This window comes from Trichomycterus rosablanca, chromosome 13 (genome assembly GCF_030014385.1).
Source record: "Trichomycterus rosablanca isolate fTriRos1 chromosome 13, fTriRos1.hap1, whole genome shotgun sequence".
Lineage (NCBI taxonomy): Eukaryota > Metazoa > Chordata > Actinopteri > Siluriformes > Trichomycteridae > Trichomycterus > Trichomycterus rosablanca.
Genome location: NC_086000.1, coordinates 9,154,778 through 9,182,000, shown reverse-complemented (window position 1 = coordinate 9,182,000; position 27,223 = coordinate 9,154,778). Strand labels below are relative to the sequence as shown.

Here is a 27,223-nt window from a genome sequence, read left to right as displayed (position 1 = left end):
GCAGGACATCTCTAAATATTGTGAAAAAATTCAGAGAACCAAAGAAAATCTCAGTCCTTAGTCCAAAAAAAATTTAACACAACACAACTTTTGGCCCCCACACTCAAAAGGAGTGTCCTAAATTACTTACGCATTAACTTTAGAAGAGCATTCAGAAGAATCATGTCTTCAAATATTAACTGACTAGCAAGCGAGACGAGCCACACATTTTATATCATACATAGAGCTTTATTTAAAACACTTTAAGAATATATTTACAAAATATTGTTGCTGTTATTCACTACTAATAAAAAAACACATTTCAATTACAAAAATAATAACCTCTTAGAGCAGAACTATATTAAAATAAAATGCATTAAATACAAGGATACATTTAAAATGCATTAAAAATGACTTTTAAAGCAAACTGTTAACAGGACATGCTGATAATGTTGAGGTCACCAGTCAAGCTTCATATCTGCTTTGCTCCACACATATTTGCCCCCTCTTTTAAAAAACATTTTCTCATCAAAACCACTGAACTTAATGGCTTCATCTACACCAACATCCAGAATGGACTTTGATGGGTCTTTTCTCCCTTCACGACAATCCAGAAAACGCATCTGCAAAAAAAAAAGTAAAAGTTTAAAAAGTAATTTTAAAACATACTGTACTTTACACATTGTAATTTGTGCTCTGTGGGATCAAATAGACTGACTTAGCATCTCTATCAATGTTGTGCAGGATGTGCCTTACACCTGACGTTTTTAAAAACTGTGCATCAACCCAGAGTTCTAGTCCCCCATGGGCGTGGTTGTACTTGCTTTTTGTGTGGAATTTCCTTTTTGACCTTACTGTAATGGTTCACCCTGCCAGTATCACTCTCAGATTCATATGTCAAAAGATGCATTCAGGCTATAACAAGGATGTCAGAAATAGGACAATCTCACGAAGGAAGATGATGACCAATGAGCAAGTTAAGTCCACTTAACTGAACACACATTATGTTACTTTGGGCATGTAATGAGATACCCACATGACAACACTGAAGGTAGTGTTGTGACAGTACTAGGTTAAAATTGAATCGCCAATAACATAAACTTACCTGCCCTGCATGGACAGCTCATGTGTAACTGTTCAAGCAGCACAGTAATTCAATCTTACCCCTCAGGTTTGAATTCTAATACAACTCCAGCATTAATGCACAGCTCTAACTAAATAAGAGCAGCGAAAGCACATTGAATACTAAACAAACATTGCATACTTACATATTCATCCAGAATCAGGTAGGAGTCTTTCATCTGGAAAATAAAATAAGCATAAAATTAAAAACACATTTTAAAGCAACAGAGTAATAAGCATGATATCAGCTTCATAATTCATACAAACTGCAGCAATGATTGATTTTGCTATTCTTGATGCTGTTACTCATTAACAAGTCTAAATTGTGGAGATGAATAAAGTAAACACTTGGCTATCAATCAACTGGAGAGTTTTTACAAATATTACCTTTTGATTTGACTCAGGGACCAGGCAGTCGATGCTTTGGTGTCGGTCCAAGAAATCCAGAAACTCCTGATCAGTGATGAGAAATGTTTCTGCATTCCGAAGACTCTTTTCCCCTTTGTTCTCACCCTCAATCAGAAGACACTGGAATACCTGAGACATATGACCACATATCATATATTAAGACCTAGTTAGTTAGCTATTAAATGTGTCAAATGTGTGCAACCATATTACATTTGTAATGAACTTATTATTAAAGAACCATACCTTCCAGCGCACAGGGTTAAGGGCAGTGATGTGGTCAGTCATGTCTTCATCAACATTAAAGGAGTTAATGACAGAGTTAATTTTGAATGCCACTTTGTACTCTCTGCACCAGTTTCGCACTTTGTTTAAGTTTTCCAAGTGGCTCTTTTTGCCTTGGGTTCGACCAATTGCTCTGTTGGTCTCCTCATCAAAACTATCACAAGATATTGCTAGAATGTCCAAATATTCACCTACAGAAACACATGACATTTCATTAGGATGTGTCTAAATATTAAGTTGTATGATTTATAAAAATACATCAACAACATTGCAAAACTCTTTGAATTTTTTTTTTGCCTCTCGTGTACTCACAGAGGAGCAATTTGGAGCAGCCAGTTTACCTACTGCATGTTTTTTGAATGGGAGAAAAAACAAAGGACCTGTGAAATCCTTAAAGAAATTTAAGATAGAACCTAGGTACCCAGGATTTTGTAGCTGTGCAGCATCCACATTACCTGCTACCCCACTGTTATATTTTGAAAGACATCCCAAGTTGCAAAAACTCATTTCAGGGAGGTACCGGACCTTGACCTCGACCCCCCCAATAAAACCAAAACTAAAAAACCTCTCGCACACACCAAAGGATATGGGTGATAACAGTACTTTTAGGAGCTGCTAACTGAGCTACTAAGCTAACTATGTGTACTACATAGTGCACTAGATAGTGTGAAAGATAATAGATTTATGTTCCCTACACAGTGCACTAGATTGCATATTAGAAAAGAATTGATGTTCCTTACTTAGTGCACTAGATAGTGTACTAGATAATAGACTTATGTTTCTTACATAATGCTTTAGGTAGCTTACTAGTTAACTGATTTAGGTTCCCTACATAGTGCACTAGATAGTATTTTAGATATGAATTTATGTTCCCTACGCAGTGCACTAGATAGTGAATTAGACAATTGGTTTATGTTCCCTACAACTAGATTGTACTGTATATCAGATCACGGATTTATGTTCTGTACATGGTGCACCAGATAGTGTATTAGATAACGCATTCATGTTCACTACATAGTGCACTAGAAAGTATAACTAGATGATGATTTGTGTTCTTTACATAGTGCACTAGATAGTGTATTACATAATTAATTACGTTCACTACATAGTGCACTAAATTGTATATCAGATAACGGATTTATGTTCCCTACATAGTGCACTAGATAGTATATTTGATCAACCCATTTCTATAATACTAAAAGTGTATTCTGGCAGGGTGGGGTTAGTCTAAACCTACGTTTTCCCACCATGTCTGCATGGGCTTTCTTCATATGGTCACCACACAAACATGTAAAAGATAAACTGGCTGCTCCAAATTGTATCTAGGTAAAAGTGAGTGAGTAAATATGTTAAGGTTTGTGCTGCACATTAACATAATAATCAGTACACCTTGTAATAGCTTATAAGAAACAGAGATGCAATAAATGATCGTTTGCTGCCACCTAGTGTTTAGATCGTGTCCTACGTCTTACCGTAGCTTCTGAACCAGCTTTCTCTGATCATACTTCCATTGCTGACGATACTGACACTCGGTAACTTGAGCTCCTGCTTGCAGTATCTCACCAGCTCTCCCAGAAATACACCCTTCTGATGCAGAAAAGGCTCTCCTCCCGAAAAGTTGATTTTCTCCATCCCTAATAATAAAAATAATAATGCAAGGGAAATGCACAGTTATACATATTCTGTACAGTTATACATATTCTGTATGAGTCACAAAATATTTAATGCACTTGGCAGATTAAACTTTATAGACCCAAACAAAAACAATGCATGCTTTTATGCTGTTCTTCAATGGTCAGGACCCCCACAGGACTACTACAGAGTAGTTATTATTTAGGTGGTAGATCATTCTCAGCACTGCAGTGACACTGACATGGTGGTGGTGTGTTAGTGTGTGTTGTGCTGGTATGAGTGGATCAGACACAGCAGCGCTGCTGGAGTTTTTAAACACCTCACTGTCACTGCTGGACTAAGTATAGTCCACAAACCAAAAATATCCAGCCAACAGCGCCCCAAGGGCAGCGTCCTGTGACCACTGATTAAGGTCAAGAAGATGACCAACTCAAACAGCAGCAATAGATGAGCGATCGTCTACGACTTTACATCTGCAAGGTGGACCAACTATGTAGGATTGTTTAATGGAGTGGACAGTGAGTGGACACGGTATTTAAAACCTCCAGCAGCGCCGCTGTGTCTGATCCACTCATACCAGCACAACACACACTAACACACCACCACTATGTCAGTGTCACTGCAGTGCTGAGAATGATCCACCACCTAAATAATACCTGTAATATTTAAAATATGACATTTACAAAACAAGCAGCAAATGTAAGCTTAACTTAACTAAAGCTGAAAATGCCACTTTCGGTATCCGAAGATATATTTTAGTACTAGTTCATTTATTAAGTTATCTAGCCTGTACAGACATGGGATTGGCTAGCAGATGTTATGGGATGTTGGTGTAATGTTAAAGTCCATTGATTAAAAAAATAAAAGATAATAATAATGCTAGCTGCATGTAAATGTAGCCCACAACCGCCAAGTTCTGCTTTCGAAATTGTGTGGTTGGTGCTATCGGCCCGACGGGCTTATACACAAACATGATTGGATATGACTGATGGTTCAGGATGGCTGAGGCCCTCTGATAGATTGGCACCCTCCTGTGTTAATGCATTACTCACAGACCAACCGCGACCCATTTACATTTACATTTACATTTTCAGCATTTAGCAGACGCCTTTACCCAAAGCGACTTACATTACAGTTACAGTTTACAGTCTGAGCAATTGAGGGTTAAGGGCCTTGCTCAAGGGCCCAACAGCAGCAACCTGGCAGTGGTGGGGCTTGAACCAGCGACCTTCTGGTTACTCTGGTTATTCTGGACCCGGACCAGAATAAAGCAGTTAATAAAAATGAAATGAAAAAAGTTCGACGTAAAACATTTTTTTAGTTAGTCGAACTTTTAATCAACCTATGACTGATTTCTAAAGGATGTGCAGAAATACAACAAACAAAATGTGAAAATTAACTTCATGAAGTTCTTTTTTTAAGTATATAAATTCACAAAAACAGGTCATGCAAAACGTCTGTGTCCATGTTTTGCGTGTTTACGTCACTTACAACAGTGGCGGGTCCTTTCTGTGTGGAGTTTGCAGCGTGGGTTTCCTCCGGAAGCTCCGGTTTCCTCCCTCAGTTCAGACATGCAAGACTGTTTTTGACATTAAACTTGTGAACTGATGAATCTTGTGTAACCAATAACTACCTGTCCTGTCATGAATGTAACCAAAGTGTGTAAAACATGATGTTAAAATGATATGCAATGATATACTATGTTCTTTAACTGACTAAACAAAATGTGCCAGAAATCCTGTCAGCTTACCTGCATCTTTCAGAAGCTGCAGGCCTTTCTTCGCCTCCTCTATTGGTAAAACAAACGACGTCCTTGCAGTGTGAAAACAAAAGCCGCATTTGTAATTGCACTGGCGAGTGAAGTGGTAATTCACACTGCTCGGAGTTGGAGTCGAATTTGCAGCTGCGTCAGTTTGTGTAGAGCCGCTGAATTTAGAGCGCTTAGAATTAGTCTTCACCTGCGTACTACTACTGCCTCTCATCAACACCAACCAGATCCACTCCACCAGCAAGGAGAGCAAACAGTGTACATTACTGATACACACCTGCAGCAACATCGTCACTACTGCCACCTGATCAGAAAGCGACATAAACAATGGTCTGTGTCGTCTGTGGTTCACTAAAGGCACTCAGCTGTTTATGTAGTGTGCTGGGCTGGGTGAGGTCTGAGAATAGAAAACGAAACTGTAGCACGATCAGCTGACGTCAAACGAAACTTATGCAGGCTAGTGTTTTATTACCAAAGAACCCACAACAACTTCATATTTACAAATTACACTTGTAGAGGGAATGTATTTCCCACAAACTCATACAGCATTTCCAAACCAGTGTTATAGACAGAAGGAGAGATTGGGAACTTTATGTTAATGCCAATGGTTTGGAAACCATTGGTATGTTCCACAAGCTCCAAATCAGTGGCGACTCCTGCCAAATATCTAGGGGAAGGAGGGAGGGGGGGCAATTGTTGCCATGATGGCCAAGGTGACCCGTTCAATGGGTAAATTAAAGCTTAAATAATTGACATCTTAAGTCATGTGTCAGTTTGCCCTCACAAATAACTTTGAACACGGAGAGAGACCAGCTTTACCATTAATCATAAAATGAAGTAAAGCCTTCACACTATGAATTGGTGTTCAATGAATAAAGAAGTACAATTCAACAATTGAGGAGATACAATAAGTACAATCACAATTCACAATTTAAAAAATACATTACTTACTTGTAATTTACTTGTTACTTATATGATTAAGTTGCTAATTCTGGAGTTGCTCCGAACTGAGGTGATGGTCGTCACGGTGACGAGATCGCGACGCCAGGTTACGCGTGACGCAAGCACGTAAGTGCGTGCCCTCCCGGAAGCCATTCAGAATGTATTGCAGCGCCTGCAGTTCGAAAAAAAGAGCCTTAACATGAGAGTCTACGAGAGCGATCTGGGGCGATTTTCAGTTGGGCTGATGTCGCCCCGAAACGGGGCGGTACTGTACTACGATATTCCGAGGCAAGACTGACTCCAGAACAGTCACAGCTGTGATAGAAAAATGTCTTCCCTTTCGCCCTTTGGTGGTGCGTCGCCAATCACCCTAAGGAACGAGCCGCCCCTGGTCAGGTGTCCACCTTGGATACTCTTGTCCATATAGTGTATCTGTGCCAATAGAAAAGAGGTTCGTTTCAACGTACCGTTATTTTTTTTTGTATTTTGTTTAGAGTTTGTTAGAGTTGGCAACTCTAGTTGGAGCAGCTAGCACCTAAAATAAAATGCTATCTGATGAAGACTGAATTAAATTGTTAGTGTGAAGGCTTTACTTCATTTTATGATTAATGGTAAAGCTGGTCTCTCTCCATGTTCAAAGTTATTTGTGAGGGCAAACTGACACATGACTTAAGATGTTATTTATTTAAGCTTTAATTTACCCATTGGACGGGTCACCTTGGCCATCGTCGCAACAATTGCCCCATCCTGAGAGATTTGGCAGGAGCCGCCACTGGTCATGAATGTAACCAAAGTGTAAAACATGACGTTAAAATCCTAATAAACAAACAATAGACAGATTTTTGTTCATATATTTATAAACACAAGTCCAAATTGTGTGTTCATTTAAAGTGCCACCTATCGGAAGTATATTAAATAACGAAAGCTAAAGTGGTTAAGTCGTAAATTGAACACAGAACCCTTGATGAACATAGCATACTTTCGATTTCCCACTAGGTTTCGTTTCTTGTTTCTCGCTCACTAGATAATAAGCTCTGCTGGAACTTGAACGCACCATTAGAACAACAAACACCAGTAGAGACCAGTACTGAAAAGAGGTGCTATTAGAACTACATTACAGCATAAAAGCTGCAACTTGCAGTGACCACAGGGGATTTACATTATACAGAATGACAAACCGAGCGATGTCGCGTTTAGCACAGTGGTGTTCACGTGTATTTATGGTAGAAATCGATCCGACCAAGGAACCGTTTTATTTCTCACTGAGCACAAAGCCCAAATCTGGAGATAATAAGGAGCTACACGTACTGTTCAACAGCGATGATCTTTATTCAATGTACACAGTGAGTGACGACAGGATTCAGAACGTTCGTACGCATGCGCGGCTTAAACACGCACTAACAACAACCCTGCCGCCCGACTGTCACTTGTTAGAAACAACCTCTTTCATTCCTAACGTCAAAAACTCGCTTATTAGAGGGCTTTTACTGCGGGGTAACTCTACTAACCCATTTACAGAGCGGATCTTAAACCAGTTACAGCAGAATGTGATTGTATTTAGGTACAGCCGCGATATAAACGGTGAATACGCGTGCTCGGATATTAGTGACGTCACTACCACAGAGAGTAGTAAGCGGTATTACGTCACACCTGTTCTTGCACCGGAGCACCATCCATCAACGTTTAACATTATCAACTCGGATGTCTTCTACCAGATGCAAGATGCATATAAAGTACTCCAAGAGGTAAGTGTGAAGTATTTTTTGTCTGGTGAATTAATGTACATTTGAGTTTGGCAGGAGGTTGTATCGGTGATGCAAAACTTTGCGTCACACTGTGTGCAAGACTGATTTATTTACACCGATCAGCCGTAACATTAAAACCACCTCTTTGTTTCTACACACACTGTCCATTTTATCAGCTCCAGTTACTATAAAGAAGCACTTTGTGGTTCTACATTTACTGATTGTAGTCCATCTGTTTCTCTGCATGCTTTGTTAGCCCTCTTTCATGCTCTTCTTCAATGGTCAAGACTCTCCCAGAACCACTACAGAGCAGGTATTATTTGGGTGGTGGGTCATTCTCAGCCCTGCAGTGACACTGACATGGTGGTGGTGTGTTAGTGTGTGTTGTGCTGGTATGAGTGGATCAGACACAGCAGACACAGCAGCGCTGCTGGAGTTTTTAAACACCTCACTGTCACTGCTGGACTGAGAATAGTCCATCAACCAAAAATATATCCAGCCAACAGTGTCCTGTGTGCAGCGTCCTGTGACCACTGATGAAGGTCTAGAAGATGACCAACTCAAACAGCAGCAATAGATGAGTGATCGTCTCTGACTTTACATCTACAAGGTGGACCAACTAGGTAGGAGTGTCTAATAGAGTGGACAGTGAGTGGACACGGTAATTAAAAACGCCAGCAGCGCTGCTGTGTCTGATCCACTCTTACCACACTAACACACCACCACCATGTCATTGTCACTGCAGGTATGAGAATGATCCACAACCTTAATAATACCTGCTCTGTGGGGGTCCTGACCATTGAAGAACAGAGTAAAAGCAGGCTAAAAATGTAGAGAAATAGATGGACTACAGTCAATAATTGTAGAACTAAAAAAGTGCTTCTGTATGATAAGTGGAGCTGATAAAATGGACAGTGAGTGTAGAAACAAGGAGGTGGTTTTAATGTTATGGCTGATCAGTGTATATCTATGTGGAATTTAGAAGTGTGTGCTACTGGGAGGTGGGATAAAACTGGTGTAGCAGGAGGAAACTCATGCTGAAACAATGTAAAAATGTGCCACTGTGCCACCCGATTTAGTCTTGTAATAAAAGTAATCAAAACTAAAAAGTGTACAGTTCAAAAATTGAGAATGATGAAAATATAACACTATTTAGGGGAGAAAATGATTTTATAGGGCTACCCTACAACAAACTGGCAATAGAAACTGTAAATGTCGCATACTGGTCATAAAACAAAACAAAAGTCAAACTTTCTGCTTCCTAGTGCAGGGATGCCATACCAGAATCAAGTGCAGTACTGAAGCTTGTGGATGAACAACTGGCGGTCTACAGCAGCCATGAAGAAAAGTTCCCAGTTATTGTGATAGAAGGACTGGATGCAACAGGTGATTGATACAGACATTAATAAAGACATTTTAAGGCAATTTATTTAGGTTTCTAGTAAATCTATTGTAAAATACACTAATTAGGCATAACATTATGACTATGTCCTAATATTGTGTTGGTCCCCCTTTTGCTGCCAAAACAGTCCTGACCCCTGAAGGTGTGCTGTGGTATCTGGCACCAAGATGTTAGCAGTAGATCCTTAACTCCTGTAAGTTGGGTGGTGGGGCCTCCATGGATCGGACTTGTTCAGACCCAAGGTTTCCCAGCAAAACATTGCCCAAATACTGCCAAATATTAGATGCTGACCACTGCAGACCGGGAAAACCCCACAAGAGCTGCAGTTTTGGAGATGCTGTGACCCAGACCCACAATTTGGCCCTTGTCAAACTCGTCAAGAAGCATTTTTCCTGCTTCTAACACATCAACTTTGATGATAAAATGTTCACGTGCTGCCTAATAAATCCCACCTACTAACAGGTGCCGTGATGAAGAGATAGTCAGTGTTATTCACTGCACCTCATAATGTTATGCCTAGTCAGTGTACTTTCCAATTTAAAGTCTTCCACAGTGGGTGAGATGGAGACAGAGACATACTTTTAGTTTATATACTTCCAGTGCGTTTATGTTTTCTATAACATTACTATGTAATGCTTCATGATGTCTTGCTATGTCTGCTTTGATCTACATTAAGATCATGCTAACATATTGCTGTGACCCCGTTTTTAGGTAAAACAACTTTGACCTGCAGCCTACAAAAGGAACTGGGTGCTGTTTTGCTGAAGTCCCCACCTCAATGCCTAGCCCTCTATAGAGAGTGTTTTGACGCGGAACCACCACTTATCCGCAGGGCGTTCTATGCTCTGGGAAACTATATCACTGCGGGACAGATAATGAGGGAGTCATTACATGCACCTGTGATTGTGGACAGGTTTGAAACATCTTCTCTGTGATCAAATGCACAAAAATGTTTTAAAATTGACTGTTAATGCAACTTCTTAATTGTTTTTATAGTCTACTGCTGAGAAATAAACTAAAAATTAAGAAAGTCTAAAGTGTGGCTAAAACAAGATCCCAACATACTGAATGGTAAACATACACTATGTTGTCAAAAGTATGTGAACACCTGACCATGAGCTTGTTGGACATTGCAGAACCATGGGCATTAATTTGTGTTTGAATTTTTAAAGTGATGTAATATAATTCTGAACAATGGGTATGGCTTAAACACCTGAGCGCAGTGATCAGATCTTGTGTCCACATACTTTTGGCCATACAGTGTACTTGGGGGAATACACAGGGGTTAAAAAAAACAAAAAACAAATAACAATGAATTAATATCAAGGTTATAATAAAGATTATAAAGATTATGTTCTGTTTCAGAACAGCTTTAATTCTTATTGACATGTTGTCAGTCTTTTTTTTATATTTTCTTTTTGCATTTTCTCCCTTTTTTCTCCCCTTTTTTTAGCGCGTCCAATTGCCCCATTGCCTCCTCAATCTCCTCTGATTGAGGAGAACGAAGCTAACTCACGCCCCCTCCGACACGTGGGCAGCATGCTGTATGCATCTTATCACCTACACCTACACCTACACTGACGAGTGCAGTGTACGGAGGGACACACCCTAAGAACACTCTTTTCTCATCTCTGTGCAGGAGAATTGCACCAGTCATGAGAGAGAGACCCTATCTGGCTTAGTCCCGCCCATATGAACAACAGGCCAATCGTTGTTCATGTGGCCGCTCAGCCTCAGCCGGCAAGGCAGAGTTGAGATTCGTTACGATGTATTTGAGATCCCAGCTCTGGTTCCAGCGTGTGTTTTTACCGCTGCGCTACCGAGCGGCACGTGTTGTCAGCCTTTAATGATTTGTGGTAGAATGTTGGGCCATTCATTATGAAGGAAACTTTCTATTTCTTTGATGAATAAAGGGGGGATCTAATTTTAGTTCACACTCTAGAACTACCCATGACGTTTTTATTGTAATTAAATCTGGTGATTAGAGAGGCCACATAATGCAATTAAGTTAATTCTAAAGTACATAAAACTACTCTATAATTATTTTTGCAGTGTGGATTATAGCTTGGATTGTAGCATCATAGGGTGCATCTGTCCTGATTCTTTAAGTGCTTTGTTTATGACTACGCAATGCGTCATTGTATAAAATAACTGCCCATGGCTCTATGGACAGGTTTCAAACACACCTCCAGTCCAAATGCAGGAACTAGGAATGTTAACTCATTAAAATACTTTATGCATATTTGCAAATCAGCCTTTGATATACAGTATTTTCCAAAGGTAGTCCTGCCACATTTCATGTTGCAAAGCCAACTGTGGTCATTTTAATGTCTTTTTAAAGGCACATATCAGCTCCACTTCAAAATGCCAACCAATCTATGTCAATAATCTTTAGGTGTTGTGATAATTTAGGACATTATGTAAGCAAAGTTTCTGTGTAATTTCTGTGTAATTCGGACTACTGGAACTCCCTCCTGGCAGGTGCTCCCATGCCCACTGAACCCTTGCAGTTCATTCAAAATGCAGCTGCTTGCCTGGTTTTTAACCAACCTAAACACTGCCACATCACCCCACTGCTGCGTTCCCTTAACTGGCTTCCTGTAGCTGCACGCATTCAGTTTAAAACTCTGATGCTTGCCTACAAAGCCAAAAATGGACCAGCCCCAAGCTACCTTCTGGTCTAATCAAACCCCGCTCTGTACCACGCAACCTCCGAGCAAACTAATCTTGCTCGACTTGATCCTCCACCCAGGACTAGAGGAAGACAAGCATCAAAGCTCTTCTCTGTACTGGCACCCAAGTGGTGGAACGAACTTCCTCTGTCTGTCTGAACATCTGAGTCTCTTGCTGTGTTTAAAAAACCCACCTCTTTACTAAGCACTTAAGCTGACTTGTACTTACTTACAAAACAAAAACAAAACAATACTTTGGTTCTAACCGGTTTTAGCAGATTTGTGTTCTTGGACTGTCGTTTATTTAAACCTGAGTAAGATAATGTTTACTATGGAAGCACTTCTGTAAGTCGCTCTGGATAAGAGCGTCTGCTAAATGCCAAAAATGTAAATGTAAATTTATAGATGGCTTGTTTTTTTTCTCTCTCAGGTACTGGCATAGCACAGCGGCCTATGCGATAGCCAATGCAGTTAGTGGGAAAGTGCAGAACCTCCCTCCAGTGGGCTCAGAGATTTACAACTGGCCATCTGACCTGCTGAGGCCAAACCTGGTACTGCTGCTCAGCGTCAGCCCACAAGAGAGGTTGCGCAGACTTTTACACAGAGGCCTTAATAAAACTGAGGAGGAAAAGCAGCTGGAGATCAATCATCTGTTCCGCCAGAAGTAGGTCATTTTTGTTTCTTGAGATCACGTTTACAATTCGTGCAGCACAAGCTGTGCTGTTTGAAAAACAGTGTGCAAAATGGATAAGTTTGCTTGGTGAACAGTGCAACATACTGTATTCCTCAGAAGGTTATGCACTCATCTGACGATCAATGGGTAACAATGTAACAAAAAGAAATACTTATTGTGACAATGGCTTCCTCTAACAAAGGCAAGGGCAGGACACAAACTACTGCTCACACACACCTGTACTGTGGCATTTGAGCGCCATGTGTTTGCTGCTCTGGCCAAGGCCCTGGCGTTGTCCATTTTGCCACTTGAGATCTTGGCCATTATTGGTCAATTGCTAGCATCTGGAGTTGTTAACCACCAAACCAGCCGCTCAGAGTGTCTGTTTCAAGGGTGATTCACGTGCTCCTCTCCAGGCTGCTTTGCCACATGAGATGATCTACCCGTTTAAACTTCCCCTGCACCACAATCTCTATGTAGACTTTAGTAAAAACAGGTCCTGCCTTCCCACTACCCATATGATTGTGCCATTAAATTTCTTGGTTCTCCTTGTCCACACCTAAACAGAGGGCCAGGGATAAGTATATTCAAGAGGCCCTAGCCCTCGGCTTCATTCACCCCTCTATCTGGTCAGCAGGGACCAGATTCTTTTTACTCTAACAGGTCGGCATATGACACTGGCTTCCACCAATGAAGGGAAGTGCGAGTTGACACACAAGAATGCTAAATAAATTCACTGCACCTTAACTCAACAATATAAAGCTGAGCATTGCTATGTGCTCAACTTAAGCCGATAAGATGAACAGCCAGTGTAGTGTACAGCGTTTACTATGAGATCTCTCGCTCCCTAGTCTTAAAAGCTCTTACGCTGATAGATACGGATCTGTGATCTGCTATTTGATCTCTCATTAGTTAGGCTTTATTAAACTTTTAGCCCAGTGTTGTTCACTCGCCACGGTACTTCTAGGGCTCTTGTCCTTGTTGCTTTACAGTGTCTTATCACCACCTCTGTGTGTTTAATTTTCCTTTTTCTTTTCTGTTTGGCCACACTGTAATTGTGAGTCATGTCAAATCCTGCTTTGGGTGATTGGATTCTTTCTTTACTGTTCTTTTCAGCAAGTGTGTTTTTATTCCATTTTTTTGTTTGTTGGCCTTCCACTTTTTTTCTGATTCTGTTCAGCCGCTGTACCTGGATCCAGAATCATTACGGCGATACGTCACTTTCCTCACCACTCCTTTCACTTAACTTTCATTTCTGTGTAAATATTTATTTTGATCAAAACTTGATCAGAATCCAACCCCATCTAACTTTCGTTTCTTTCAAACCTGTTGAAAACAGGCTTGTTTTCTTTCAGTTTCTTTTACTGCACCCATTCCCCCTTCTTCGGCTAGTGGCTGGGTATCATTACATACTGTATGAATTTAGTTCACTGTGGAGACATTAGTAACCTGACACACATCAAAGTTATTTTGCATTGGTCACTGTCACTGAAACAAACTATTTGAATTCTATACTACAGGGATAAAAAGTAACTAAATAAAAGCATTTTTACTTTTAGCTTTTATTTAAATAAATATTTATTATGGTTTGTCATTACATTTTAAAAAAGAGAATCTAAACCAAATTTGACCCCAACTCTTTAAAGTCAATTACACACATGTGCAGTAAAAAAAAAAGCTCAAATATAAAGCAAAAAATTTGTAATATATTAAAAATATTAATATTTAATAAACTTATTTAACAAATGTCTGACTGCAACATATTTCTCAGAAGGTTATGCACTCATCTGACAACCAATGGGTAACAATGTAACAAAAAGAAATACTTATTGTGACACTGGCTTTCACTAACAAAGGCAAGCGCAGAACACAAATTCCTGCTCACACACACCTGTAAATGCTTAAGCATTTTTACTTTTAGCTTTTATTTAAAATATTATGCATTACATTTCTCATTACATATTAAAAGAACTTAAAAAACTTGATTTTGACCCCAAAGCTACTAGGGTAACAAATTTAGATTTTCATTTAATGTAAACAGATCTGTAACTAAGTCTATTTTAAATCAATGTGAGTATAATCCTTTGATTAGTTTTTTTTTTTGTGAAAATCATAATTTTTTGTTTCTTTCATTAATTTGTTTTTAATTTGTTTAGCTACAGTATTATTCTACTTTGGTTAAGCATAGGATGGTTGTAGCCTAGTAGTAGCCTAGGTTGTAGCCTAGGTTAAGGTACTGGACTAGTAATCAAAAGGTCGCTGGTTCAGGCCTCACCACTTCCAGGTTGTCACTGTTGGGCCCTTGCACAAGGCTCTTAACCCTCAATTGCTTAAACAATATGCTGTCACAGTACTGTAAGTCACTTTTGGATAAAAAGTGTCTGCTAAATGCCGAAAATGTAAATGTAAATATTGGGTTCATCCTCACCATTCTCACAGAATGGTGGTAAAGTGCTACCTGCCCTGTTTATTTCTATACAAAAATAATGCCAAGCAAAGAACGTGGGTAAACAAGAACGGACATTATACCTCAAATTATATAGGTTGTTTGGTACATTTTATAAACTAACAAAGTATTTGTGCTACATTATGATTAATTCATCCTACAAACCACAAAAAGGTTTCATTAAAATATTTATTTGCATGTGTTCTGATCTTTTTTAATGTTAAATGTACAACAAAATGAATGGTTTTTAAAACTAACATACTGCGTTTTGAAACAAAACTTTATACTCTTACTTGAATAAACCTTATACTTCTTCCACATTTGATAACATATTTACAGTAGACCCTTGAGTTACGAACGGTTTACCATACGAACATTTTGGGTTACGAACTATCTTTTTCAACTTAACGTATTAACAAATTTCGGATTACGAACTGAAATTCACAAAACATGTGATGTCACGAACAAGTTGACTCCAACCGTCTCTCTTTCTCTCTATATATATACAGTGAGCGAACATTTGGACAGCGGACTGTGTTTTTCCGGGGTTTTCTTTATATTTTGTAAAATTCTATATTAAAATGTCCTCAGAGAAGGTGCAGAGAAAGCGCAGTTTTTTGTTGTTGTGTAATTACTCCTGCCAGTAGGTGTCACTGTGTATCAGACAGAGGGTTCAGACAGTGAGTAAGAGAGAAGAAGGAAGTTATTCTTTCGTGAAATTACACCTACAAAATACAACACTATTGAAATAAAAAAGGAAATGAGAGTTATTGTTGTTTCTGGTAGATACATTTTATATAAAAAGAAGGAAATTTATTATGGTGTATGGTACGGCACACGTACTGTACTGAAATATGATGTAGTGTGTGTTTATGTACAGTACAGTACTACTACTGTGTGTTGTTGTTTATTATTGTTTATTACAGTAATGTCTATTCTGTAATTTAAGATTAAGGGGAAAATATACTTGTATTTATAACAAAAAAGACCATTTAAGGCATTAGAAAGGTTAGGCAAGGGGGTGGTTTGGGAGGTCTGGCACAGATTAATTCTATTTACATGATTTCTTATGGGAAAAATAGGTTTAACGAACATTTTGACTTAAGAACAGCCCTTTCGGAACCAATTGAATTTGTAAGTCAAGGGTCCACTGTATATGATCATCTGATATAAAATGTAGCAGCAGTAACTGATCTGATTTGGTCTTTTTGCTTTCAGAGTTGATGAAGCCTACAAGAGAATCCAGAACCCTGCCTGCATCGTTGTGGATGCTAGCCCATCTCCAGAAAATGTGCTCCAACATGTGCTGCAAATAATAAAAGACAAATGCCACTTATAAATACACTTAATTACTGAAATCCTGTTGACTAAAACTTGAGACTTTAGTACCTTTTTCTTCCATTAGATGGTGGTATAGCCACAAACCTTTACTTAGAATCAGCTATTCTAACAGTTGTTTAGGTCTTCAAGTGCATTGGCCGAACAGGCGACTGATGGCTAGGGGCCAGAATGCATCAGGTCCCGTCTCCTGACATGTCACAACCTGTTCACTTCCCACAGATTAACACTGATGACACCAGAAGTAAAGTTATTATGAATGCCTGGATGAGATGTCATCTCCTATATACAGGTTTAGAGCCTTGTATGTTTCATACGCTCCATTATGTTATTTCCTCACACTGGAGCACAGGAACTGAACCCAAGTGCTTGCTGAATTCATCAATCACTTCAATTAGATTTTTGTACAAGGGTCCATTGTTGGTCAGCTCAGTGTTCACTCCTCAGAGAGCCGTGAGCATGCCACATTAAGAGCTATCATGGCCTTCTGGACCTAGAAATTCCTCCAATTGGATGTATTTCTGAGCATTAATAAAAGAGTAATCCCTCAGGAAAGTAATTTTATTTTCTTTTGACATTCAGTGTGTGACATATTTTCCACTAAGGTTTTAAAAGCTAAATTTAATGTTAAGATTACTGTCTATTTATTTTATACTCAATAACTCAATTTTCTGAATTTGTTCTGAATAATTTATATATTTACTTGCTGTTCACCCTGCCAGTGGTATAATTTCAAATGATTTCTTGTTCATTTATTTCTACCAACCACTTTTTCCTGGTCATGGTCACTGAGGGTCTGGCATCACACAGAAACACACCTAGGACAAGGTTCCAGTAAATCACAGAAATGTATTTGTAGTCCGTGCAGCCGATTCACTTTTCTGCATGTTCTTGCAAGGTGAGAGAAGACTGGTATACCTAAAGGGAACCCTTGCAGACACAGAGAAAACACATTCCACTGACTGTGACCAGTAGCAGAACCAGGATCTTAGGAACCATGTTGCTGGGCAGAACCCACTGTATCAACTTGCTACCCATACATTACAAAAAAACATTTAGCATTATGATCAAATGCTTTGTTAATGTATTCATTCATTCATATTTAGTATCTGTTTAGTGTGATCAGGGTCAAATCAGGACCAGAGCTTGTCTAGAAAACACCGGGTGTAAAATAGTGTTTTATGAAGACACCCATTTTCGTTAATGGTTTCACCTGTAGATTGTTCTTTGTATTATGTAGCCAGTGAATGTTTGTACAACTGTTAAAAGTACAAAAACAGTTTTCCAAAATCATTACCAGATGTTGGTTTTTGCACCATTTGTTTCAAGCTGAAACATGGACTCATCTGACCACAGTACATTTTTCCACCATTGGTCCATCTAAAATAAGCTTGGGCCTAGAGAAATCTGCAGTGTTTCTTCATAGAATTTATGTATGGCTTTCTATTTGCATAATAAAGTTTAATGTCGCATATCTTGTTTTTTGAAGTCTTTCTGACCCCAGGTAACAAACATTCAACAACAGTTTCCAGTCTTGTCTATGGACTGAGATTTTTCTGGATTTTCTGAATCTTTTCACAATATTATGTAGGGTAGATTGTGAAACATGCAATATCGTGTTGTGAAATATTAGTTTTCAACTGACAATTCTCTCCTGAAGTTTGCCACAAATTGTTGAGCCACAACCCATTTTTGCTTGCAAAGACTGAGACTTTGGTGGATGATGCTTTTATTTATGACACCCTCAGTAGTTACCAATTCACTGGCTTATTGTGGAGTATTTCAAAACATTGAGACCTAAATATTATATAAACTTTTATAATATACGTGGCCCCTGTCCAGGCTTAGGAGTGTGTTGCAGACATCAAATTTGACAGTAGTTTATTTTTACAAAACACAATTTAGCCGGTGGGGCGGCACGGTGGCTTAGTAGGCAGCACTGTCGCCTCACAGCAAGAAGCTCCTGGGTTCGATCCCCAGGCGGGGCCGGTCTGGATCATTTCTGTGTGGAGTTTGCATGTTCTCCCCATGTCTGTGTGGGTTTCCCATCCTGTGTGCCTTGAGCCCATTGAGGGGCTGGGATGGGCTCCGTCACCCCTACGCGACCCTAACTGGATAAGCGGATAAGACAATGAATGAATGAATGAATGAATGAATTTAGCCCATGGCGCTTAGGTGAGTCAGACATCTACCCACAGACATGTGTATTGCGGGTGGGCGAGGCCTGTTGGTGGATCGGTGTCCTGTCCAAGGTGTATTTCTGTATTGCGACCAGTGGTTCCAGTGAAACTGTATCCCTAACCAGAACAAAACAGAGGTAAAACATGAAAATGAATGAAAGAAAAATAACAAATCACAGCTTCTTGTTTTTACAGCGTTTTACAAAACGTTCAAGCTTGGTCAGAGATGGGGTTTGTACATGCAATACTTGGAATGGCTGTGCTAAATTACCCCTAGGTGTGAGTGGGTAAATGTGTGAGGTCCTGTGATAGATTGGCTCTTTGTCCAGGTTATATCGCTGCCTTGTGTTCAGTGTTTCTAACCAGGATAAAACAGTAAGTGAAAATTAATAAATGATGAATGAATTCTGCTTACTCAACATAACATGAGTAGTGGTTAGTGAAGCGATAAATGAAGTGAATGTATTATTTATCAATTATTAAATAAATAAAGCAAAATAATTAATTATTTTATTTATTTAATTTTATATGTGCACATATTTATTTAACAGCTGCTTCATCACAATCAAGGTCTCATGTGGGACCCTGCGGGTCTAAGGCCTATTCATGGAACACTTGGCGCAAAGCACAAATACACACTGGACAGCGTGCTGTTTCATTTCAGTTACCATATAACTAATTTACACTAATTTAAAATAATTTAGGTTAGCCAGTCCATCACCTGCCATGTTATTGAACAATGGGAGGAAAATCAAAACTTTTAAGTAGACATAGAAAGTCTTAATTGGGGATAGTTGGAGATAGTCCATCCTACTTAGTACTGCCGTGCATACGTTCATACACATGCAGTACATACAGCCAGGCTCATAATTCATCTATACAGTGAGTTTTATTGTCACCCCATGATAGCAAGATTAATTAGAGGTTTTAATCGTTATGAGCTTGGCACAGATGTAGGCAGGGAAGACTGAGTGACCCGTCTTTCTCTCTATTTCTCAAATACACACACAGTATGTCACAGCCGCAGTGTGGAGATGTGAGAGAAGCATTCATAGCAATTATTGGACTCCTGTAGATTACTGCCAGAATTCTTTCCACAGCACTGCACAATCACACACTCCCATTAGCCAAATTACGCACACTGCACCTTACAATAATATTCATATATGTTGTATATAACCCTACTATAAATATGCACTCAATTTAATAGTAAATATTGGTAACAAAATCATAGACAGCATGCTAGCATGTGCAAGTTTGATTACACATTCTCTTTATATCCCATTTCTCTCTTTTGCTCATTTTAATGCTGCTGTTGCATGGAGTATGCCAGATCCCAGATTTCTACTCTCTAGCAGAGGTCGTAATTGCACCAGTTATGAGGAACCCTGGTCCAGGTTTCCTATCCCTGAACAACAGCCAATCGTTGTTCATGTGGCCGCCCAGCCCAGACGGATGGCAGAGCTGAGATTCGATGCGATGTATTTGAGATCCAAGCTCTGGTGTGCTAGCATATTTTACCAAAATTAAAAAAAAGTCAACATTTTAATTTGTAGTTTAGCTGTCACCAAAGCATTTATTTAAGTATTCAAGTATTTATTTTTGAGTAATTAATTTGTGTAGTTTGGCAGTTTAAAAATGTTTATGTAGATTTTTTAATCTGGCCCCTACATTTTGAGGACTTTATCTTAAAGCATTTTGTTCTTGGCATTTTAGTGTTTTTTAGAGAGTGGCATAGTGGTCTATTTATGTAAAGAAAAGGGTTTTGCACCTCCCTCCCATTTTATGTCTCAAAGTTTACAATTAAATAAACCATATGTTATACAGTGCTGGGCCTTTATGTAAGAATTGGGAGCTTGTGTAAATGTTTTTAGATTTATCCCTGCAAAAGTGTTGTTTTAATCCGGATGGAAAGGCAAACCTGATAGTAAAGCATGCTTTTAACAAATTGGTTAATGAGAATTTATGATATTTTTGACGTTATTCAATCTGATCTTCCTCTGCCAAAAGAGAGTGAAGCCTCCAGTGGGCAGAATGCTACACTAGCCAATTTTCCAACTATTTACAGTAATTGCCGGAAAGAAGCTGCAAGGTGTTCAGGTGTCAATGTGCATCAGACATTTTCCATAGTCTAATCTGTGGACAGTTTTTTATTGATCACTGGTAAAAAAAATACTATACTGCTAGTATTGGTATTTACATTTCATAGTTAGCATATACTGTATGTGCAGCTTATTATGATGTAACATTACTTATAGGTGAACAATGAACAGCAGAGGAGTAAGTACGCTGTGATCTAAGCATACACAATTCATGACCAGAGATTCTATGGTAATCACAAATAATCATGCAGCTGACCGGAATGACCCGCACAGACTGTGGCAACATACAGTACATCTGGTTATGTGTTTTGTGCATTTGCACCAGCTGGCCTAAATCAGACAGGTTTGTCCAAAGGGGAATGTCAACTCTCAGTGCTCCCTTTCCAACACTGAAATCCATGCACTGGCCTGTCAATATTTCATCACTAGGAAAAAACACAACTAATTAAAGATGCAGCACAGAGACAGTGGTTATGCTGGTCTGCCAAAGAAGTGGATAAAATAAAGGCTGTCCTAGAAAACATAAATAATATGTGAACTAAGGTATCAGTGATAGTCTGGTACTACAAAAGGTGGGCACAGATGTTTGAAAGCCTAGTACCAATTTCCATCACCAGATAAACATACTGTTTATCTAGCAGCATATGCTTTGTTTGAGCACCTTGAAGGTAACAGACAGGTGACCAGATTTAGCAGGACAAAAAGCTTCTTCATGCGTGCTGGTGATGGAAATTGGTTAGGGTTAGGGTTTGGGTTAGGGTTCATATTTACATATGTAAATAATTGTACATTCAGTACTTAATTATAAATAGTAGAGGGAGAATTGTGCAAATCCCTTTCCGAAACATTACCATTAAACATTCAAATGATTTTATTTAGCAGACTGTTTGAACAAATACATGCTTTTACATACTTTTACAGAGCTCTGATGTTTTTCATTTTTGCAATATGGGTGCAACATTTTGGGCAAAGATAATGCAACATTCAGGTTTCCCATTACCATAAACCAAATGTTTATTATCATGTGCAATAGTTCTTTTTACACTGTCTCCAGAGTGCAGGAAAGGGGTGTTGGTTTACACAGCAACCAATCAGATTAATGCTCATAAAGAGATGGTTTGGTTAAGATGTCATTTTTACTAGACCAGTATGCGTGGTTGTTAAGTCTATCAAGTTTATTGCCTGCATAATGGTAAGGCAGTAGTCAGAAAAGACACTGACAGTAAGGATGATGATGGCTGCTGTAAAAATGCCATATACTGTATATGTACATATAGACATATGAATAGACATATAAATATTTAATATTCTGTGTCTAGTGTGGGCATGTTTAAAATGACTCCAGAATTTTAGCTAACAGGTGAGCAGGCAAGAAACAACATGCATCAAGAAGTATGCATACAAAAATCTTATTCTATACCATAAACAGGTTTAAATGAACAATCAGCAAGGTGTTGAAACCACAAGATGGTTTTTCCAAGAATAATTTTAGTTTAATGTATACCTTTTCAATGTATACCATTTACTTCAGAGAACACATTTTTTTTTGCTATTTTATTTATGCATTTGCTCCCCTTTTCTCCCAATTTAGCATAGTCAATTCATCTTTCGCTGCTGGAGACTCCGGTCGTGTCTGTGGAGGGTATTTTTGCCGTCTCATGCTCCCTCGGACGTGTGCACAGTTCACAACCCTTCTTCACGCCGACACCTTCAGTGAATTCGTGCATTAGGCCAGTATTCGTGCACAATGAGCCACGTACTTCTCCACTTCTCCACTTTCTGTACAGGCACCTTGGGCTACTAACCAGGGTCCTTGCACAGCGTCGAAGAACTTTCAGTCTGGTTATTTCCCACCTGGCAGACTTTAATCAATTATTTCTGACAAACTAAATCTGAAAAAACATGGAGAGCAAGAATAAAAAATAGCTCAGATAGACAAATGAGTCAAAGCAAAAACTAACAATGATCAACACACTTTGCAAACGTCTCTGCAGTTAATGAATGAATTTACTGTACTGTCAGTGTTTTCTGTTTCAGCTTGACTGCCCATTATATCCAATTGATTTCCTACAGCGATCTTGCAATGTACATTGTGTTCCACATTAACTTCTCTATCTTTTTTACTGTGGTAAGAAATAAAAAAATAAAAAGACTTTTTTATTTGTGTTAACACTCTTACTGCAACTCAGATTAAACATGAAACTTTAGTATTGCTTTTTAAGTTATTTACTCTCTGTAGAAGTGTACAGCTTTGGATATAATGGAAATAACCTGTTAAAACAGTTGTTGGGTCATTCCTGGGATTGGGTGCCTTTAAAAATTAAAACTTTTTGAAAATGAAACACTGTTTTAATTAGTTTTTCATGTTTTTATTATAAAAAGGACATGTTATACTTTTCCAAACTAATATTGGTCAAGCTAAATTACACATGCAGCTCATATACACTGTGACGTCCAGCCTGTTACATATTAGGTTGTAACAGGGTGGACCATAACAGGGTGGACAGAGTGAGCAAAACCATGCTAGCATAAAAGTGAATTCAGACAAATAATTCTCTGCTTTTTAGTATGGTTGTTTTTAAAATGATCAAATCGTATTGCTTTTTCTCATATATCCCGTAACAGGGTGGACATGTTATGGTTGACCATATAAGACTTTTAGGATAAAATGTGGTAAAAACAACATTAAAATGAGGAGTTAGCAGCCGCTCAGGTGGCGCAGCGGTAAAAACATGCGCTATTCACCAGAGCTGGGATCTCGAATACATCGTATCGAATCTCAGCTCTGCCTTCCGGCTGAGGCTAAGCAGCCACATGAACAACGATCGGCCTGTTGTTCAGACAGGGGGCGGGATTAAGCCGGATGGGGACTCTCTCTCAGACTAGCGCATATTACGACCTCTGCTGGCTGGTTGGTGGTGCCTGCACGGAGATGGGAAAGGAGTGCGGTAGAGGGTGTGGCTCTCCGTACACAGCGCTGTACTGCACTGCACTCGTCAAGTGTAGGTGATAAGATGTTTGATTGCTGTGCACGTGTCGGAGGGGGCGTGGAGCAGCCTTGTCCTTCTCAATCAGGAGCAGGGATCAGCATTAGTGAGAGGATGAGTGACGGGCAGAAATCGGATGCGCTAAAGTGGGAGAAAAAGGGATAAAAAAAAATAAAAATGAGGAGTTAGCCACTCATCTTCCACAGTTGTTTTCCTTCCAAAAAGATCATGTGAACGCCAGGAAATGATGTCAGTATGCAAAACAGCTCTTCATTTTAAAAGACAGTGGTAAGAAATAACAGGGTGGACCGCAATCCAGGGTTTAGAGGGACTCAAGCAAACCTTTTAAACAGTATTGAAAGACTGAGATATTTTCATGATTAAACCTCATATATCCATCACTAAATCAGCACTGGGGACATGGGAAAACCTCTGGTATCTAAGAGATAAACAGTATGTATACAGTCATTTTATTAGAAAATTTATTTAGAAAACATTGTGTTTAGTATTTGAAAGTGTTAATTATTTCAGTAAGATGTTTAGAAATTGTATTGTTTAAAAATTACTTAATAAATACAATGATCAGTGCTGGGGACACAAAAGGCACCGGATTGTAGAAATTACCCTGTTAAAAGGTTTTTTACTTAAATAAATACTTTAAAACATGGTATGTGCATAGGTATGGTTATGGTATACATTATTAGAGTACATCCACAATATCATTCTGTAAGAAAACTGACTTTTAGGAATTTCAGTCAGACTCAATTACAATTATATAAAAATGAATTCTATGAGTTTTTTGACATATCTATCACATTAATTATACAGTACACTAACTGAACTTTAAATGTAAACACATTTTGTAATTTATAAAAAAAAGTTACACAACATGGCCAAACGTTTGTGAACTACCCATCTAACTATTGCTAATACCGTATAAAAACAGTTATATAAGCTTCAGTATTGTGTGGCGACAGTTTGGGAAAGGTCCTTTCCTGTTCCAGCATGACTGTGCCCTTGTGCACAAGACATAAGGCCCTATATGGTGAGTTTTGTGTGGAAGAACTTTAATGGCCTGCAAAGAGCCCTGACCTTAACCCCAGCCCAAATTTTTTGTGGAAAGCTTTGCGAAAAAAAAAATGAAAGCTGTTAATTAGGGTGACCAAATTTTGGTTTTCACTGGGTGGAACGTTTAGTAGTATAGGGGTTTAAATATTTGACAAATGCATCAATAATGCAACAATGTTATTTAACTTTCATAAATAAGCAGCTAATGTTTAACAAGACAACTAACAAATGCATTTATGGTCAGATAATCTAATTTTCTTTCATTCAGCATTTGGTCTAAACAATAAAAACAACAAATAATATAGTTCATCAGCAGAGCTTTTTTGCCAGAATGTGGTGCTATCACGGCATTGACAAAAACCTCTATCTCACTATGCACATTTGGAAATGTTTACGCTGTAAACATTTTAAACAAGGCAGGCATGCAGTCCAGTGATCTGTAGCTTTTCTGATGTTTCTTGGGGTGAAATGCAAAAACTCCCTCTGCAGCAGTAACAGCATCATCTGTGTTACTTAATTTCCTTTTGCTGCCCTTTTGTGTTTTGTTGAACGTGGACACTTTGCTTTTTTGGACACTTTGCAGGTCATGCATTCTGCTTCCCAAGGATCCCAGGAGACAAAAACACTGGAAGAGACAGCATAAGATTTGCATCATGCTCATGCTCATCATGACGGCATTGCTACTCTGGTAAAGATAATTTCCTTTTAGAATAGAAATGCTTCATCATAATTATCAGGTGATCAACTAAAATAACTTCGTATTCATTTTGCATTGATCATGATCTATAACAGTACATGCCAGCTAATACCCCCACAATCCAACAGAGCCACAAGATTTCCTTACCTGTTTCATTGTTGTTAGACTAGTGACTGTTTGACACTTTAATCAAGTCATTTTTATTTATCATTCAGTCAAAAATTTACCTAATGGATAACAAAAAATGTATGTTCCACTAACCAAGCCTGTTTGTAAATATTACATGAGCTCATTTTTATTTATTACAGTCAGGACACTGTCCAGATTTCCATTAGCGAAGCTCTTCTTTGTCACTGGCTGTTGGAAAGTGCACTGCTGAAAGCCCTGGGGTAGAGAAAGAGACTAGCCTGATCTTATCCCATCTAAGCCTCATGAATCCCTCTACACCCATTTAGCCTTTTCACCGCAATCCTAAAACCCAGGCATCTTCTTACTTCACAGCCCCCTCACTCCACCATGTTAAAATGTCAGGTTTATAGCTGTTCATCTCAATAATAAACCGTGTGTGTGTATGTAAGACTGATGCCCATGAGGCAAGCTAACAAGAGAGCAGGCTTTCTGCCTGCTTCCAATTGCTCTGTTCATTTTTCTTCTTCTTTTCTTTCTTTTCAGAGGTAACTTTTCAAAGGATGTCCCTCTGAGTCTGAAAGCCCTCCCAAGGTCAGACAGTTTGATATTCCATCAATCTGATATATGTCGTAGATGAATACCTTTTAAAGAGAAACATTCTGTGGCAGGACAAAGCAAGTCATCAATAGGTAACCAATAGGCTGTTTATGACACATGGTTAAAAGCAAGATGTATTTCTTCCTAGGCTAAAGAAATTATGTTTTCGGAGTGAACTAAGTGCTTTAAATGGCCTTAACGTGTGTTCTATAATATATATGGACTAAATTTGTGGGATTTAGATTTAGAGTTATACAGTAGACCCTTGAGTTACGAACGGTTTACCATACAAACATAACGGGTTACGAACGATCTTTTTCAACTTAACGTACAAATTTCGGATCACGAACAGAAATTCACGAAACACCTGACATCACGAACAAGTTCACTCTCTCTCTATATATATACAGTGAGCGAACATTCGGACAGTGGACAGTGTTTTTCCGGTGTTTTCTTTATATTTTGTAAAAAAATAAAATCACTATTTGTTGTTGTATAATTACTCCTGCCAGTAGGTGTCACTGTGTATCAGACAGAGGGGACAGTGAGTGAGGGAGAAGAAGGAACTCGTAAAGTATTCTTTCTTTCTACAAAATACAACACTATTGAAATAAAGAAGGAAATAATAGAGAAATATAAGAGTTATTGTTGTTTCTGGTAGATACATTTTATAAAAAAAAGAAGGAAATGTATTATGATGTTTGGTACAGCACACGTACTGTACTGAAATGTGTTGTTTTTTATGTACAGTACAGTACTACTACTGTGTATTGTTGTTTATTATTGTTTATTACAGTAATGTCTATTCTATAATTTAAGGGAAAATATACTTGTACTTTTAACAAAAAAGACCATTTAAAACATTAGAAAGGTTAGGTAAGGGAACCAATTCGGAACCAATTAAATTCGTAAGTCAAGGGTCTACTGTACAGCAGAACAAATAAGCAAAAACATCTACAGGTCCACCAATAATTAGCTAAAAAACAGAAGTAAAGTTCTGGAACAACATAGTCAGTCTTGACAAAAATCCAATAAAGATTGTGGTAAGATTGGA

General features: G+C 38.6%; 2 protein-coding genes and 1 long non-coding RNA gene across 5 annotated transcripts; 2 read left to right on the top strand and 1 right to left on the bottom strand.

Moving 5' to 3' along the window:
- Positions 1-228: 228 nt before the first annotated feature.
- rsad2 (radical S-adenosyl methionine domain containing 2) lies at positions 229-6,200 on the bottom strand. Of its 2 annotated transcripts, XM_063007062.1 has the most exons (7): positions 6,143-6,200; positions 5,174-5,495; positions 3,264-3,425; positions 1,753-1,982; positions 1,489-1,638; positions 1,248-1,280; positions 229-602 (listed from the first exon to the last, which is right to left on the bottom strand). In XM_063007062.1, the coding sequence occupies exons 2-7, from the start codon at positions 5,478-5,480 to the stop codon at positions 438-440; spliced, it is 1,047 nt and encodes a 348-aa protein (XP_062863132.1). In that variant the 5' UTR covers positions 5,481-5,495; positions 6,143-6,200; the 3' UTR covers positions 229-437. The 2 variants fall into 2 exon arrangements, with proteins under 2 accessions (XP_062863132.1, XP_062863131.1); XM_063007061.1 differs by lacking the exon at positions 6,143-6,200 and having other exon boundaries at positions 5,174-5,521.
- A 978-nt stretch (positions 6,201-7,178) lies between these two features.
- cmpk2 (cytidine monophosphate (UMP-CMP) kinase 2, mitochondrial) lies at positions 7,179-17,875 on the top strand. 2 transcript variants are annotated; one of them, XM_063007060.1, is made up of 6 exons: positions 7,378-7,476; positions 7,695-7,878; positions 9,144-9,264; positions 9,992-10,193; positions 12,383-12,616; positions 16,290-17,875. In XM_063007060.1, the coding sequence occupies exons 1-6, from the start codon at positions 7,454-7,456 to the stop codon at positions 16,408-16,410; spliced, it is 885 nt and encodes a 294-aa protein (XP_062863130.1). In that variant the 5' UTR covers positions 7,378-7,453; the 3' UTR covers positions 16,411-17,875. The 2 variants fall into 2 exon arrangements, with proteins under 2 accessions (XP_062863129.1, XP_062863130.1); XM_063007059.1 differs by having other exon boundaries at positions 7,179-7,878.
- Positions 17,876-24,089: 6,214 nt separating this feature from the next.
- On the top strand, positions 24,090-26,170 carry LOC134325827 (uncharacterized). Its single transcript, XR_010014366.1, has 3 exons — positions 24,090-24,131; positions 25,330-25,434; positions 26,116-26,170. It is a non-coding gene; the product is annotated as an uncharacterized LOC134325827 (long non-coding RNA).
- Positions 26,171-27,223: the final 1,053 nt, after the last annotated feature.